Source organism: Typopeltis vanoorti, chromosome 25 (genome assembly GCF_054136105.1).
Source record: "Typopeltis vanoorti isolate ZY-2024b chromosome 25, IOZ_Tvanoo_1.0, whole genome shotgun sequence".
Taxonomy (NCBI): domain Eukaryota; kingdom Metazoa; phylum Arthropoda; class Arachnida; order Uropygi; family Thelyphonidae; genus Typopeltis; species Typopeltis vanoorti.
Window position 1 is genome coordinate 21,331,924 of NC_143573.1, and position 17,196 is coordinate 21,349,119.

A 17,196-nucleotide genomic window follows, 5' to 3' on the forward strand; every position below is an offset into this window, starting at 1 on the left:
GGTGAGATGAGGTGAAAAGCAACGATTATGAATGATATTTTAGCAGAAATGTGTGAGGAGAAAGGAGAGCAGTTTGTTAATGTGTGGAATGAGTTTGAAGGACAAAGTGAACTGCATAGGAGCGATGGACTGCATTTGAGTAGTTTGGTGTGAGTCACTTGGAGAGACTGCTGCTGGAAGGTAGAGAAGTGAGTGTAGAGAATGAATCTGATCAAGTGGTTGAAGAGGTGGTAGAGAATGAAGAAGTGAGTGGCATGAGTAGAGAATGAGAGAACAGGTGTGCAAGACAGACAGGGAAATAGGGAGGCTCAGGGTGGACAGAGGAACACAGTGTGAGAAAGGTAGATGCTCCAAGAGGATGTGAATGCATGTGGAGATAAAAAGGGAAGGGGATGACCTGGAATTAAGGGATAGCAGTCGGATCTGAAGAAGGTTTGAAGATGAAATAAGGAGAAAAAGAAATGGCTCGAGTTAAGTATGGAGAAGTCACATCAAAAAAGTGATATCAGTGGAACTAGCTTGAATAATCCAAGAATAAGCTGCTGTGTTTGTTGACAAATGCTAGAAGTGTTAAAAACAAGGCAAATAAAATGGTTGCATTCATTGAGTCTGTTCACCCCAAAATTGTTGGAATAAGTGAGACATGGTTGGATGAGAACAGCATCCTGACAGGAATAAAGATGGATGGGTATGATGTGTTTCATGAGAATATAAAGTGGAAAAAAGAAGGGGGATTGCTATTGATGATAGAAAAAGAGTTATGCCCATACAAAGTAGAGATGCAACAAGGAAATAGTGCCAGTGGTTTTGAGGCAGTATGGTGTGAGATAGAGGGAATAGAATGAAATACTTAGTTGGATGTTGTTATAGACCTGGTAATGTGGATGGTAGTGACAATGAAATGTATAATCAAATTAGGCAAGAAAATAAGAAAAAGGTGATTATGATGGGTGATTTTAACTATGGTGATATAAACTAGTATGATGAGATAGCAACTTGAAGTAAAGAAAATAAGTTTCTTGAGTTTTTGAGGGACAACTACCTCAGACAGTATGTAACAGAGAGCACACAAGGCTTGAGGATCTTGGATTTGATCATCTCATCAGAGGATGTAATTATAAATGAGGTGTCAAATCATGGTCACTCTCACCCTCCAGTTGGTGAGAGTGACCGTGAAGTGATTACCTGGGTGGTTGCCAACAGTATGAGGACCTCTATGAGAAAAGGGTATATGTGGAACTCCAAAGCTGGTGATTATGAAGAGCTCAGGAGACAGCTTGGAGGAGGTAGCATGGAATAAGGAGTTACTTGGAAAAGAGATCAGTGCAGCTTGGGGAATATTCAAGAACTATCTAGTAGAAGCAATGTCTAAATGTATTCCAAGGGTCAGAAGGATAAATAAGGTAGGTGAATTGGATGAATGAAGAGGTTAAGCATACGATACAGAAAAGAAAAAGGCTTTATGGAGGCAGCATAAGAGAAGTGGTAATAACCAATTCCATGAGGATTACAAAGATTAGGCAAGGCAGGTGACTTGGTTAGTAAGGTTAGCAAAAGTGAAGTATGAACAACGGTTAGCTAATGAAGCCAAAAAGAATCCTAGGGAGTTCTTTTGATATGTTGCCAGCAAAAAAAAGGAGAAAATGGTATAAGAACAACTACTACATAAGATATAGTGGAGATATTTAATGAGCAGTTTATAAAGGTCTTTCATTCTTGTGAATGTGACATCATGGAGAGCAGTTGATGATGTGGAGGGCAGACTGACTGTAAGTGAGCAAGATGTTGGGGAGTTCAACAAACTAGATGTTAATAAGGCTGTGGGACTTGATAATATATCACCATGTATTCTGAAAGAATGTGCCAGGGAGTTGACATCTGCCTTGACATATTTTTTTTTAATATGAGTCTTGCACTAGTCATGTTCCAAAGGAGTGGAAGGAGGGTAAGATTGTGCCACTTCATAAGACAGATGATAGAACTCAGGCATCAAATTATAGGCCTATCTGTGTGTCAGGTTTATGGTTAAGTTGTTGGAGAAGCTGGTGAGAATTAGGATCCAGAAGTGGGTTGACAACAATGGAATTATCTTTGATGGACAGCATGGATTTGATAAAGGGAGGTCATGTTTTAGTAATCTACTTATGTATGACAATAAGGTGATGGCTTCCTTGGACTGAGGAGACCAGATACACAATAGTATATACCCTGTTAGATTTTGCATAGGCTTTTGATAGATTACCACATGATAAGTTAATAGTCAAACTAGAGTAGATGGGGTCAGATATTAGATTAGTGCATTGGATCAGAGGCTGACTATATGATAGGTATCAGCAAGTTGTGTATGGGGGGAGATAATATCCCGGAAGGGAAAAGTCACTAGTGGTGTGCCTCAGGGATCTGATTTAGGGCCATTGCTGTTAAACTTGCATAAGATATAGTGGAGATATTTGTTGTGTTAATGATATTAGCAAAGATTTGGATGGGGATATTCAGTTGTTTGCAGATGATGCAAAGTTGGGATAAACTATGAAGGGTAGAGAAAATGTTTTGGCCTTACAAGAAGACTTGAATAAATTGAGTGAATGGGCACAGAAATGGGGATGTGAGTTCAATGTTGCAAAATGTAAGGCTTTAAAATTTGGGAAACAAAGATGGGATGTAGAATTTGTGCTTGGTGAGGATATATTGTTGGAGGTGGAGGAAATACAAGATCTTGGGGCGATAGTGGATAAGGATCTGAAATTTATGGGACACATTGTCAAAATTGTGAAGACAACACAAAGAATTCTGGGAATGATGTGGAGGACACTGACTTGTAGAAGTAAGGAGATTCTTGTTCTGTTGTTTATATAGAAGTCCATGTGTGGCCTAATCTGATTAGGCCACACATGGACTTCTGACACAGATTTGGTCACCTGGTTTTCAAAAGGAAGAATAGATGTTGGAAAGGGTCTTGAAACAACTTACTGTGGTAGTTTCTGATCTCTGGAATGTCAAATATTAGGAAAGGTTGAGAAGATGCAGTTTATAGAGTCTAGTGAATAGGAGGAAGAGGGGTGATATGATAGAGACCTACAAGTTAGTAAGAGGTTGTTATAGGATCAATGTTGGAGAGGTTTTATAGCAAACAGTGGGAGATCAGGGGAGAACCAAAGGACATCCATGGAAGCTGTATAAGGAGGGTGTGAGCAGGGAAGTGAGAAGGTGTTTTTTGCATGCAGAGTTGTGTATGATTGGAATGTCTTACCTGAGAGTGTGGTGTTTGCAGAGAATTTGAGTGTGTTGAGCTGTGTGTATGACAAATGGACCTCCTAGATAAGTTTTTGACTTCATGAGAGGGTCTTGTGATGATTTTAATAATAATAATAATATCACTACACCTCTGGGAAACCAAATTATTTCTTGAAACTCACATGAACCTACCTTTCAATTTATACCATCTGAAACCTTATTATTACTTCTTCCTTCCAGTTTCAAGAAAATACACCACTTCCTCATATTAGTGTTTCCTACAACCCTTTGCATATGTATTTCATATTTCTCCTCCACAACCCTACGATGCCACTCAGTTTTTAATGGGATATCTTGTACAAAGCAGAGTGTATCAAACCAGATGTATCAAACCAAATGGACCTCCTAGATAAGTTTTTGACTTCATGAGAGGGTCTTGTGATGATTTTAATAATAATAATAATATCACTACACCTCTGGGAAACCAAATTATTTCTTGAAACTCACATGAACCTACCTTTCAATTTATACCATCTGAAACCTTATTATTACTTCTTCCTTCCAGTTTCAAGAAAATACACCACTTCCTCATATTAGTGTTTCCTACCAAACCCTTTGCATATGTATTTCATATTTCTCCTCCACAACCCTACGATGCCACTCAGTTTTTAATGGGATATCTTGTACAAAGCAGAGTGTATCAAACCAGATGCAGACATACATACAGTGGAGGTTATATTGCACGTCTTGCCTACTCCCACTAAGTGCCACAAATTTTAACAAGGAATCGGATATTTGTCTCTTCTGCATCATTCACAGGTATCTGACCTATCGCTGCCGCTAGCACTTGTAGCATATGTACACACACAAACACACACATAGCCAAGAAGACTGCTGGCATACACTCAGTACAGATAAGAATAGACACAGAATATGCAACTACCTTTTCCTTTAAGACAAATGGAAACATTTCTGAAAATGGATATTGCCTATACACAAACATACATATTTTTAGATCATTAATTTGCTTTTTAATTCAAATTTTATTATAAATATTATTATTAATACATGTTAATATAGCATTTTTCTTAGGGAACAATGAAGTTCTTCAGTTGTGAAGACTGGCATTTTCAGTTTGGAATGGACTCTCATCTTTGAGAATGTTTGTGACAGGTTTGATGTTGAAAAAGATACCAGTAGGATTCCATTCTTCAGTGAACTGAAATAAAGTTCCTTATTCTCTCTCTCTCTGGTAGTGACACATTAGGAATAGTCTGTTGTGAAGTTTTCTTCATAGCCTATACTTGACATTTTTCATAGACTGAGTGAAGCTTGGATGAACATTGTTTCTTGTGTTTTTAATGGAAATTATAAATGATGGCTTTTGCAGTAGTGATGAAGAAATTACATATTCTGTTTCTTGAGATACATATGGAGTAGATGCTAGTAGTCTTCTAGGCAGAGTGTCTGATTGCAGGTAGGTAGTGGCAGTATTGGCTGTTATCAGGACATATCTGATAATAGCCATAGTCAGGTATATGTGGTGAAGTGTTCCAGGGGTGTTGTAGTAAATGCATCTGAGTCAATAAATTTGAATGTATGCAACTTGGTTGGCATTTGTCAGTTTGTTGTGTGCCAGTTTCTACTGGATGCCTGCATCTGTTTTGGTGCTTGCAGCTTGTGTGTGTGATGTCACTGGAAATCAGATAGCACATATTCTTATTGAAATTGTGTATGCATCTAGCACACACATCTGTGTTCCATGAACTGAGCAACACTCCTTTAGCTATGTATTTCAAGTATGCTTGTATGGTATTAAGAATAGTCTGTATGATGGGCTTTCTTCTGAGAGATATTGGAGCTGATGCTCAAATTGTTGGCTTATCTGGTGACTGTAAGATCGTATGAAAGATTTTAGATGGGATTTCTGACTGAGCCACCAGGTTTTCATGGGTTCTGTCATCTTTTTGGACTGAGTGAGCCTTGAGATTGAAGCTGTAGGGTAGTGCATATTCTGGGTCTTACAATGAGTATTAAAGATTCAGTAAGCACTTCTTGTCATGGATAGTTTAGAGAAGATGGAGAGGTGCAGTTTAATAATGGAATTGATGTGAGATAAGGAAGAGGTGTGTATGCATGCGAAGTATCTTCAATGAGAGTGACATTATGTTTGAATATGTGGTACCTGTCCAGTCAAGCCTGATATTGTGGATGCCAAATTCATTCAAAAATTCATGTAAGACAAAAGGTCTTACACCTGATTTTCAGGTGTAAGACTTTATGTTAATAAAGAGAAAGAGTGCCAGCCTGGTTGGCCGAGTGGTTAGCGTATCCACTATCCAGCCAAAAGGCTGTGGGTTCGAATCCCGCTGTGGGCATGGATGTTTATGATTGTCTGTGAAGTACTAGTGGTGGTAGTCGGTGGTAGATGGCATTGGTGTTAGATGATGAAGGTTGGTGGAGTAGTGAGACAGCCCTCCCTCGATGGGTCTGAACTCCCTGGAGGTGTGATGTAATAATAATAATAATAATAATTAATGCTGATAGGCACAGTCTAGTTCATAGCTGTTGATTAGTGTGCTACGATGTTCACCACACTGAAATCTATCTATTTTCTGGTCAAGAGAATAGATGAAGTCACTATCTATGATGACTTGTTCATATCATCTGCAGAAATATTTTTTTTTTTTTTTATGAATTCCAAAATTTTTGGTGCCATGGTATCCTGCTGTAGTTTGAAGATGTAAAGAATTTATTTGGTGTTTCTAGATGAGCTAACTTGATTCATATAAAGATAGGATTTAGAATGATATGATGGCTTTATGGACAAGGATTGCACAAATTTGGTTTTTCTAGCTTTCATCTTGATATTGTTTTTCAAACCATAGATTAGGTATTACAGGGTTTCTCAAACTTTTCCTATGATGGAACACTTCACAAATCCTGAAATTTTAACAGAACACCTTCGTTAGAGTCAAGTATCATTGGTCTCGTATTCAGTGTAAAGCTAAGTGTACACTATCGCCACAACAGGCTGTATCGCATTGCAAAAATGCGACAGCACACACTACAGCCTTGCCCACAGTGCATTACATTGACCTTGCTTGTGACTGCACATTTCCTAGAATAGATATCTCTGTACTCCACTCATGCTCGGAGGCATCGACAACCACAGGCAGCTGAGTCAAGGCCAGCACGCACTGGCCTTAATAGCACAATTCACGTGCAAAGTGAGAAGCACCTAATTTTCAAACATGTTTGAACTTGTCGTAGCATTTAAGACCATTCCAGGCTCATATTAATTTTGATAATTTTTCACAGAGCTTATTCACTTTCCATGGAACACTGGTGTTCTGCAGATCATAGTTTGGGAAACACTGAGGTAGTATATCCTCTTGGCTCTGTTGACCTTTACTGTATTCATTTGACATTTTTGTTTTAAATTTAGGTGTTGGAACTGTAATATGAGTTCAGGAATTTTTGTCATTTGGTGATAAGGGAAGCCAGAAGGCTTCCCTTACCACCAAATTGTGAGGAATTTCACATTTGACTTCTTCACCCTGTTCATTTATGCTTTCTTCTTTTCTTCTGCTTCTTCTTCTTCCTCTTCATTATCTGGTTTGTCTACCTGCTTGTCCATTCTTTGGGGACTACTATGTGGCTTCACCCATAAACTAGAAGTTTTTAATGTTGAGTTTGAGTTTTGAGTTTGTAGGTATTTGAATTGGGGAGCTTCTGTTTGCTGCTGATTGGACTCATCTCTGTTGCAAGTGTCCTTTTTTACAATGTGTTGGCAGTTTAATACTAGAAGTGCTTTTCTTATTATCTGGAAGGTGCTCGTGCATGGGATTGATCCTCATGGGTATATCTCTGATTTTCTGTTCTAAGATTGGTTCCATGGTTGGCATTTTTGTTTGGTTTTGGTTATATTTTTATTTATGTTGGTATTCCTCATTGACACTGTTGTTGCTTTCTGCCTTTGGTCAAATGCCACAACTCAAAGTAGACAATACTTTGAGTTGTGGCATTTATTCCTACATCATGGGAAATACAGTATAGTGACAATTCTTTCTGTAATGACTTTCCTCATGCACTAGAAATGCTGTGATGAAACAGAACATGTAAATTATTCCATTTATTTCAATGTTTATGATAGGTCGCCATTTGTTTAGTTCATCACTATTAGTGAAATGCCTAAGTCTTTGAAGTCTTGTGAGTGCAGGCAAAGTCTTGTGATATGTTTGCAAATTCAGGCTTAGTTGTGGCTGCTGATAGTGTGCATATTTTTTCAGTGACTGATCTGTACCTTTAATGTTTCATAGATTCTGTGGAAGAAAATAGTTTATATATTTTTCCATAGATTCTTATGGCAAAAAGATTTGGTGAAAAAAAAAAGGCAATTTATGTAGCTTCAAAGAGATAATTCCTTAAACAGTGTATGGTGGAGGGGACTCTGGGTTTAAGAGTTCTGGATCTGTCTATAACCAAGATAGTCACTTTGTGTCTGAGTGGTAAGGGGTGATCATGGTGTCTTGACTAGAGATATGGTTAAACAGGTAGAATTTTCAGTTAAGGTGTATGTGTGGAAATGCAGAGGTGCTGATTATGATGCATTTACGAAAGCTTGGAGCAGTGTTGTGGCATAAGACTCTAAGGATGTGCATGGGAAAGGAGCCCTCCTTGTTTACATTCCATGGAGCATTTGAGGAAAATATTAGTGGAATATACATAGGTTAGGAGAATAAATAATCAGGTGTGAGTTAAACGGATAAGTAGCATTTTTAAGCACGAGTCCTGTTTTGTTCCATTAATGTTTATCTCACACCAAATACTTGTAACACAAACTTATTGCCTTTATTACTCATACCACCACTACCATCATTTGAGATTTTCTCTGTTTGATTTAATCCCTGATAATCATCAGCAATACAATGCTGTCCTTCCTATTCTGTTTCCCTGATTACACTGTGTCCATAGTATTCTGTTCCTGTAAGAATATTCAGACTGGACCACAGTAGACACAGTGGTCCAGTCTCACAGATCACTAGCCAGGCTTAATGCCAGCAATTTTTGGTTCCATTGCATTTATTATTGTTCAGAAGCTCTACACTTTTATTTCTCATGCATCTTTTATTAATTGTACATACATGATAGCCAACTCCCCAGCTGTATTTAAGTAACTTATACAACTTACAATTTGACTAGTTCTAATAAGCTGCCAATTCATGATTCATGAACTAAATTCCCTTTCATGACAAATTAGTCTATCATACTACAATTCCCCCCCCCCCCTCTCTCATTACAATCACAATTTTGACCATGATCATAGTTTTGATTTTGTGTTGGTCCAAATAGCCATTCAGTCACTTGACACATCTAATTTCTCTGAATGTTATATTCTATTATTTAGAAATCACTACACAGTGATTTCTAAATGTAATCAATGCTAGAAATACAGATCTTTTGATCATCAGAATTACCCCACATCAATATATTGCACATTATTTCTTTTATATAGCTGAATATTTTGAGTCATTTGTAGTTACAGATCATTCATGTTGTACCTTGGCAACAAACTGTCTTGTTGCTTCATTCAATAATCCATTATATCTCTTCTCATTCCATCAAGTAATTTCATTCCAATTCTATTCAACACAGTATCTTCCACATATTCTAGCTTTGAATGATATTGTGCTTCTCATATGTGGAATGAAGCTCAATATCCTAAAATCATGAAGCTTCTTAAAGTGTTAGGGACCAGTACGTCTTAGCAGCTGAGGCCTTAGGACAGCGAGATGAATTTCTGTTAAACGAACTAAAAAATTTAAAGACTGAAATTAGTTCCAAATTATTAAATGCTTTAAAAATAAGAATTCAAGAAAAAAAAGTTGGATTGGTAACCCTTTTGCTATATTTGCAAAATCCATAAAACATTCCAACAAAGAAATCTGTATCTAGCTTCAATACTCGATATTATTAAGTTATTTGGAAAAATGTTGTCTAGAATATATCCAAATTCTTGTATGGAAACAGATCCCCATGATGAATATATTGGAGATGGAGAAACTATGAATCAGGACAATGCTCTAAAAGAAGCCATGGAAAAATCAAATCATAGGTTTCTTGAGGAACCTGAAGAAATAATATCAAAGCCCAAAACACTGAAGGCCGAATTTTCAGTATTTGAAGCAACCAATAAAACAACAAAGAATTTAGATTTATTATTTGATGCCCTGAAAATGATAAAACCAAGTTCAGTAGCCAGTGTCAGGCCATTTTATATCTAGAATAAGAACAAGATTAAATAATCATTCAGTGGACGTTTTATGTTTTTTGAAATCGTATTTCCTGAAGAAAAATACTAAATGAAATTAAAATTTATATTTTGTACGGATTTAGTTTTTTTTTTTTATTAGGTTTTGTATGGAGTATATTTTATTGTTATATTTTTGCAGTTCCATAAATATTAAAGAAACTGAAAAATTTTTAAATAAGTAAACATTTTTTTTATTGTTTTAATTATATATTTTTTGTAAAAATTCGAAAAACCAGTTTAACCGTTTTTTTTAGAAATACTGGAATTCGAAAACCGTTTTTTTTTTAAAGTCAGTTTTTGTATAAACCCTACACAATTCTAACTTTCATGGCCTTACTCACACCTCTGTCTTTCATAATTTTTGTCAGTTTTAACATCACTTTTTTTTCCCATGACTGTCCTTTTAATTTCATCTTCACATTTACCTTCATTTTTGATTCTGGACCCCAGTAAATTGTAACTTTCAATGATTTCTATTTTATTTTCCTGTATTTTAAATTTATTTAAATTGCCAGAAGCCATCACTTTTGTTTTGCTGATGTTTAAATTAAGCCCGGCTTTGTTACTTTCCATCTTAACCAATGTAATCAACTGCTCCAGATCTTCCTTAGTTTCTGCTATGAAAGTTGTATCATCTGCATATCTTAAATTATTTCTTTCCCTGCTACCAATCTTAATTCTAGCTGGACCTTTGTCTAAATCAGTCATTTGCATAATATATATACTATAAATATTAAAAAGGTAGGGTGACAATATACAACTCTGCTGCACCCCTTTTTCCACTCAAACACTGTTTCTCCTGAAGCAGTGTTTGAGTGGAAAAAGACTGTTTTTACTGAAGTTTCTTGGTTCATATAGCTCTCTTATCAAGAGAATTAGATGTTCAGGTATTCCCATTGATCTCATTACAATCCACAGTCTGTTGTGATACACACAGTCAAAAGCTTTCTTATAATCAATAAAACAAATGAATACTTCCTTCTGAAATTCTCTTGTTCTTTCCACAATCTATCTCATGTTTGCCATTTGGTCTCTAGTACCTCTTCTAAAGCCTACCTGTTCTTGTGTTCAGCCACATTACAAATCTTCATATCTAGAAAACAAGCTTTTGTTGCTCATATGTTTAACACTCATCATGGAATCACTCTAAATCGCCATATCTCTTTTACTGTTTTCTGCTTTTTCACAGTATCCTTTTTTGATCTCTTATGTGTGTATATATATACACATATATATACAAAGGTTGTTTGATAAGTCTGTGCAAAAATGAAGACAACATAATTTTTTTGGGACAGACATTTTTTATTTTTCTTGTTTTCTTGAAGGTTGTTTGATAAGTCTGTGCAAAAATGAAGACAACATAATTTTTTTGGGACAGACATTTTTTATTTTTCAACATAGTCTTTTGATCCTGTCCATATGGTATGATTTGTCCAACTCTTCAAAATAGGCAGTTGTTTCGGCAATCACCTCATCATTGGATGAAAATAATCTCTTTCCTGCCAGCCATTTTTTCATGTTTGAAAACAGATAGTGGTCCGAGAGAGCGAAATCTGGAGAGTAAGGGGGATGCGAAAGGACTTTATAGTGTAAATTGAATAATTTTATGGTCACAATTGCAGAAGAGTGAGTGGGTGCATTGTCTTGGTGAAAAAGAATCTTCTTTTTTGCCAAGTGTGGTCATTTTTCCTTTATTTCATTAGTTAAATAATCCAGCAAAGACGCATAATACACTTCGGTAATTGTTTTGCACTTTTTCAAGAAGTCTATTAAAATTATGCCACGAGCATCCCAGAAGATGGTGACCATAATCTTTCCTGCTGAAAGAACGGTTTTTGCTTTCTTTGATGCAGATTCCCTGCTTGCAACCCATTGTTTTGACTGTTTCTTGGTCTCAGGCTGGTAGTGATGAATTCATGTTTCATCCACTGCTATAAAACGATGCAAAAATTCCTCTGGATTCCATTGAAACAGCTTTCAACAGTTCACACGTTGACACTTTTGATCCAGTGTGAGCAAACGCGGCACCCATCTTGCGGATAGTTTTCTCACATGTAAATGTTCATGTAAAGTATTATGTACGTGGTTATTTGAGATGCCCACAGCCCTTAGCAATTTCACGCACCTTCACTCTTCTATCGTCCATCACCATATCATGGATTTTTTCAATAATTTCTGGAGTGGTGACCTCAACAGGGCGGCCAGAATGTTCAGTGTCACTTGTGCTCATATGGCCACTTCAAAAGTTACTAAACCACTTATAAACCATTCTAATTGAAGATGCAGACTCACCATAATGTTTATCAAGCTTAACTTTGGTTTCATGAGCTGTTTTGCCTTTCAAAAAGTAATGTTTAATCAATACACGAAATTCTTTCTCATCCATTTTTCACAAATCATGATACTTAATCAGTTCAAATAAACGCCAAACACAGAGTAATAGATCTATCTGACTGAAACTTAGTGTGTGATCCTCCAACAGTTGCCAGCAACTAAAAATAACCTTGATACATACTGGTGGCGCCATCGCTTAGACTTTGCACTGACTTATTGAACAGTCCTCTTATATATATATATATATGTGTGTGTGTGTGTGTGTAATTAAATTTAATAACAATAATTAAATTAATTATCAATAAAATCATTAATAAAATAATTTATAATATAATAACAATAATTTAATATTTAAGGGAAGAACCAGAGGTCATTCTTGGAAACTGTATAAAGAGGGTGTGAGTAGGGGAGTGAGGCAGTTTTTTTTTCATGCTGAGTTGTAAATGATTGGAATGCTTTGCCTGAGAGTGTGGTGTCTGCAAGGAGTTTGAGTGTGTTTAAGACAAAGTACAATGAGCTGCGTGTGTGTCTGTGTGATAAAAGGACCACCCAGATGAGTCTTTGACTCCATGAGGTCTTGTGGTAATAATAATAATAATAATAATAAAGTTACAAATTCTCAATTTGTCTTCATTATAAGACAAATTGAGAATTTGTAACTTCAGGAAAGAGGGGTGTGATATGGTGGAAACTTACCAACTTCTGAATGGGTCATATATGATTCCAGTAAATGGAATTTCTCATTTTATAAAGAGTGGATGGAGGATGAGAGAGTGGCTATGGAAATTGAGAATGAATGCAGTCAAGAAGGGGTAAGAGCTAGATTTTCTCTTATTAGAGCGGTGTGGTTGGTTGAGTAACATCATATTCATTCTTAATATGATGTTACTCCACCAACCACTCACCAGACTAAAGATATTAGGATGGAACTTGACATAGTAGGCATTCAAGATTGTGTGAGCAGAACTAATCTCGGGTTGGTTTGATTACTTGAACAGAATTGAAGAGGCATGTTAGCAAAACAAGCATTTGATTGCAGGAACAAGATTCAGAGAAAGTCCAACATTTAAGTGGATTGGTGCTGTTAGAAGATCAAAATATTACATCTGACAATACTGGAGTCCTGATAGATTATTATTATTATTATTATTTTGGGCGACTCCAGGGAGTCCTTAGACTCATCGAAGGAGGCCCTAAACATCATGTCCACACAACTATACGACATTCTCACAGTATCTATTATACCTTGCCTTGAACTCGCTCACCGTCATAGCACCCACAACAGACTCTGGCAGCTTATTCCACTCATTTACCACACTAAAAGTAAAGAACCCAGCTCTAACACCCCTGCTAACCACACTCTTGCCCATCTTCCATAGGTGTCCCCCTAGTTCTCACACCACCAGTCCTGATCTCAAAAATATCCTCTGAATTAATCCTATAGAATCCCTTTAGCAATTTGAATGTTTCAATCATATCTCCCCTTTTCCACCTATCAACTAGTTTCTGCAACCCACAAATCTTCAACCTGTTCTCATATGATTCATTCCATAGACCTGCTATCATCTTAGTCACTCGCCTCTGGATCCTCTCCACCTGCTCTCTATCAAGAAGGAACCGAGGTGACCAAATCTGGGCACAGTAGTCGAGATGAGGTCTTATCAAGGCTCAGTACAGAGGTACGATAACTTGCTTGTCTCTGCTCGTCAAGGTATTTTTCAACAACCAAGTGAGTTCATGAGATGATTTAGCTACTTTTACAATGTGCCCCCTAAACTTCATCTCCCTATCCACCAACACTCCCAAGTCCCTGGCCTCATCAATCTCCTGGAGTACAGTTCCACCAATGTGGTATACTGCTGTTAATCTTTTCACCCCAAAATGCATAACTTTACAATTTGTCACATTAAATTGACATCCATTCTCCTTAGCCCAGAACTCCAATCTATCCAAGTCATCCTGCAAGATTTTGACATCTTCTACATTCACTATCGCCCTAGCCAACTTTGCATCATCAGCAAACAAATGAACTGTTCCTCTTAGATCCTTCCCTATATTCCCTTTTGCTTGCATAGCTAGTTTCCTTTCATAATCCGCTTTTGCTTTTTTTACCACACTCGTTACCCTTCTGGCCTGCACTTTATACCGTTCGTGTGCCTGCAGGTCACCCCTTTCTTTAAATTCCCTCCACAGTTGTTTCTTTTTTTGCAGCTCAAGCTTAATGGTGTTATTCATCCATTTAACCCATACTTGTTTTACTATATGGACCCTAGGTATACAATCAGCCATAACCTCCTGTAAATGCTCCTTGACCACTTCCCATGCTCTATCGACGTCCAGCCCTTGCAGTTGTACATCCCATGGCACTGATCCAAGCAATCTCCTAAGCTTGTCATACTTGCCAGCAAGGTAATTTCACATATACCCTGTCTTAATCGAAAATTTCACACCTTTAGCCACCTCCCAGGTCAAGACCTTATGATCACTCTCACCAATAGGTGGCAACATGGTCATATTCGTTACAGCCAAATTCTCAGATGCAATTACTAGGTCAAGCACTCTCTGACCCCTAGTATTTTCAATTACATGCTGTCTCAGATAGTTATCCCTTAATAATTGAATGAAATCCATTTCCTTCCTCACATGTGTCCTCTCCTCTTTCCAATCAATGTTACCATAGTTGAAATCCCCCATAATAATTACCCTCCTTTCACTTATTTCATCAATTTGTTTATGCATACTATCTCCACCATATATTCCATCACCTGGTCTATAGCAGCACCCAACTGTATATTTTATTCTGCCACCAGTCTCAATCTCACACCAAATAGCCTCAAATGAGCTCCTTTCACTATCCTGTGATACAACTTCAATTCTCCTTGGCTGCAGTTCATCAGCTATCATCAATAACACCCCTCCCCCCATTTTATTCTCTCTGTCCCTCCTAAACACACTGTAACCTACACATTCTATCCCACTAACTATATCATCTTCCATCAGCCATGTTTCACTAATGCCAATAACCTGTGGCCAGGAAGAGCCAATCAAGGCCAAAAATTCTTCTTTCTTGTTCCTAATACTCCTGGTATTAGTATACATGAAATGCAGTGATCCCTTTGTCCCACCCCTATCTTGATGCATTATTATTCTAAATGTCCCATTCCCATTTTTTGGCTCGGGTACATTATGTACATTCTTACACTCAACTGTCTCACTGATGTCTGCATATCCCCCCCCCACCTCCTTGGTAGTTCTAGTTTCCCTGGTTCTGCACATCCATTTTCACTTCATTCAGCAACACATTTTCCAATCTCCGCACACCAAGTCCCTTCAAATGCAGGCCATCCATCTTGTATAAGTCCTTTCGCCCATCAAACTCATTCCACACGTCCACGAATTTCACACCACACTGTCTGCATAACCTGCGCATAATGTCATTTGCGATTATGGCCCTCCTTCTAAACTCCTCTCTGTCATACCGCGGCAACAGACTCACCATTCTAACTCTGTCACTCTTTTCTTTCGCTTCCTTTAACAATACTTTCAAGTCCTCTCTCATAAAAAATTTATCACCTTTCAATTCATTTGTACCTGCCACAATTATTAATATATTATTATATTATAATAATTAATATAATAATTATTATTACATTAATTATTATTATATTAAATAATTATTATAATAATTAATATATTAATAATGTGGCGTTTGCACACTGCCGCGCTTGGCCGCACGAAGGAAGACTTGGTTTCGAGTCTAGTCGGCGACTAGAGGAAATTTTTCTAAGCCTCTTTTCGACCGGTTCCCGAGTTAGTCGATCTCTGGCACGGGCAAGCAGGTTTTTCCTCCTGGAAAGGTTTTTCGTCCTGTAAACTCAAGAAAATCGACCGTAGAACCCACATTATTTCAGACATTAAATATATTGTGTTAGGGTTAGGGACCACGAGATGACGGCACATTTGAGCTGTCTCTCTTCACTGCGTACCACTTAATTAGTGATAGCCTTGGGCCATCTGTCTCTGATTGGGTACCAGTGGAGATTGAACTGCCCACTCAGTCTCCAAAAGTTAGATAGGGCTAAATGGCCTCGCCTACTCCCGTAAACGGGAATAAAAAGGCGTTAGCTAATTTTTTTTTTTTTTTTTTACTCTCACTTACATCCTTAAGTTTCGCATCAGGCAAGTACGATTTAGTTACACTCCCATCTATCACTCCTCTTAATAACAAATCACCATACAACACCCTTTCCTTCATTTCAGAAACTTTCCCACTCTTACGCTGTAAATAAACAGCATAAGAGTGGGAGATATAGTTTAGATAATAGATTAACTTTGAAGAAAATTGTTATAAGCAGTTTGTAATAATATAAACTTGATCATTCTGCACTGTTCTAGTATTCTGTATATTCCTTAATGATACATATGAGAATTTGATAATGATGATAAAATTCATACAAAAATATTCAAGCTATTCACAATTTTGGCAGTTTGGCCACTTTTCACACACAAAAAATTTAAAATTTATAAAATGTTTTAAAATTATACAAAACCATGTGTCACTCATGCGGAGCAGAATTACATGAATGTCCGTTCATCTCAATTGTAGATAAAGTGAGGTTTTTTTTTTTTATTTATTATTTTTTTTAATTAAGAACATGTGTTCAGAAAGCCATTTTTCTAGCATAAAACTGATTTGTTCCATTTATTTCCAGAAGGCTATGATAACTTGGAATCAACTGAAGCTACTCCTGTGGAAAAATTTTACACTTCATAGAAGACAAAAGGTAATGACTTCCTTTTAGATATATTAGAATATTTAGATATATTCCTTTTAGAAGATTTATTGCTGAAGCCAAACACTCACAAACCACAATACCTACCATACTTTCCTTCAAAACATTCAGCATTGGAGTACACATCACTACACAGGCAGTGCATTCCATTTATTCATTCATCACTCATCAAGCAAAAGATCTCCTCTTTGCATCCTTACTCACGGAACCTTTATATGGGTATGATTCTGGGGTTAATAGTGGTGCGAAGCACTTCAGCATGTTCTACAATGCGTAGTGAGAAATGTGATGTTTTTAAGAAAGTGAATATTATTGTCATTATCCAGATATCTATCTGACCAGATTTCTACACAGAAATCCAAATGTGGCTTAATAGTGTCTTTCAGAGTGGAACTATCACCTGTTTATTCAAATATAAGGAATGATAGTCTACCACAGAAACTTTCTGGGTAAATTTTATGCCTTTTGCAATGTGTCTCCCTGAACTTCAACTCCTGATCAACCAAGATCCCCCAGATC

The 17,196-nt window shown here is 37.0% G+C and overlaps 1 protein-coding gene across 1 annotated transcript in view; it reads left to right on the plus strand.

The window, feature by feature from the left end:
* The window catches only part of LOC150092596 (phospholipid-transporting ATPase ABCA1-like), a 982,930-nt gene that overhangs the window by 69,908 nt on the left and 895,826 nt on the right, over positions 1-17,196 (plus strand). Inside the window, exon 3 of the mRNA XM_090414749.1 lies at positions 16,597-16,668. Within this exon, the coding sequence (XP_090270875.1) occupies positions 16,603-16,668 (66 nt within the window). The 5' untranslated portion in view covers positions 16,597-16,602. The remainder of the gene's footprint in view (positions 1-16,596; positions 16,669-17,196) is intronic.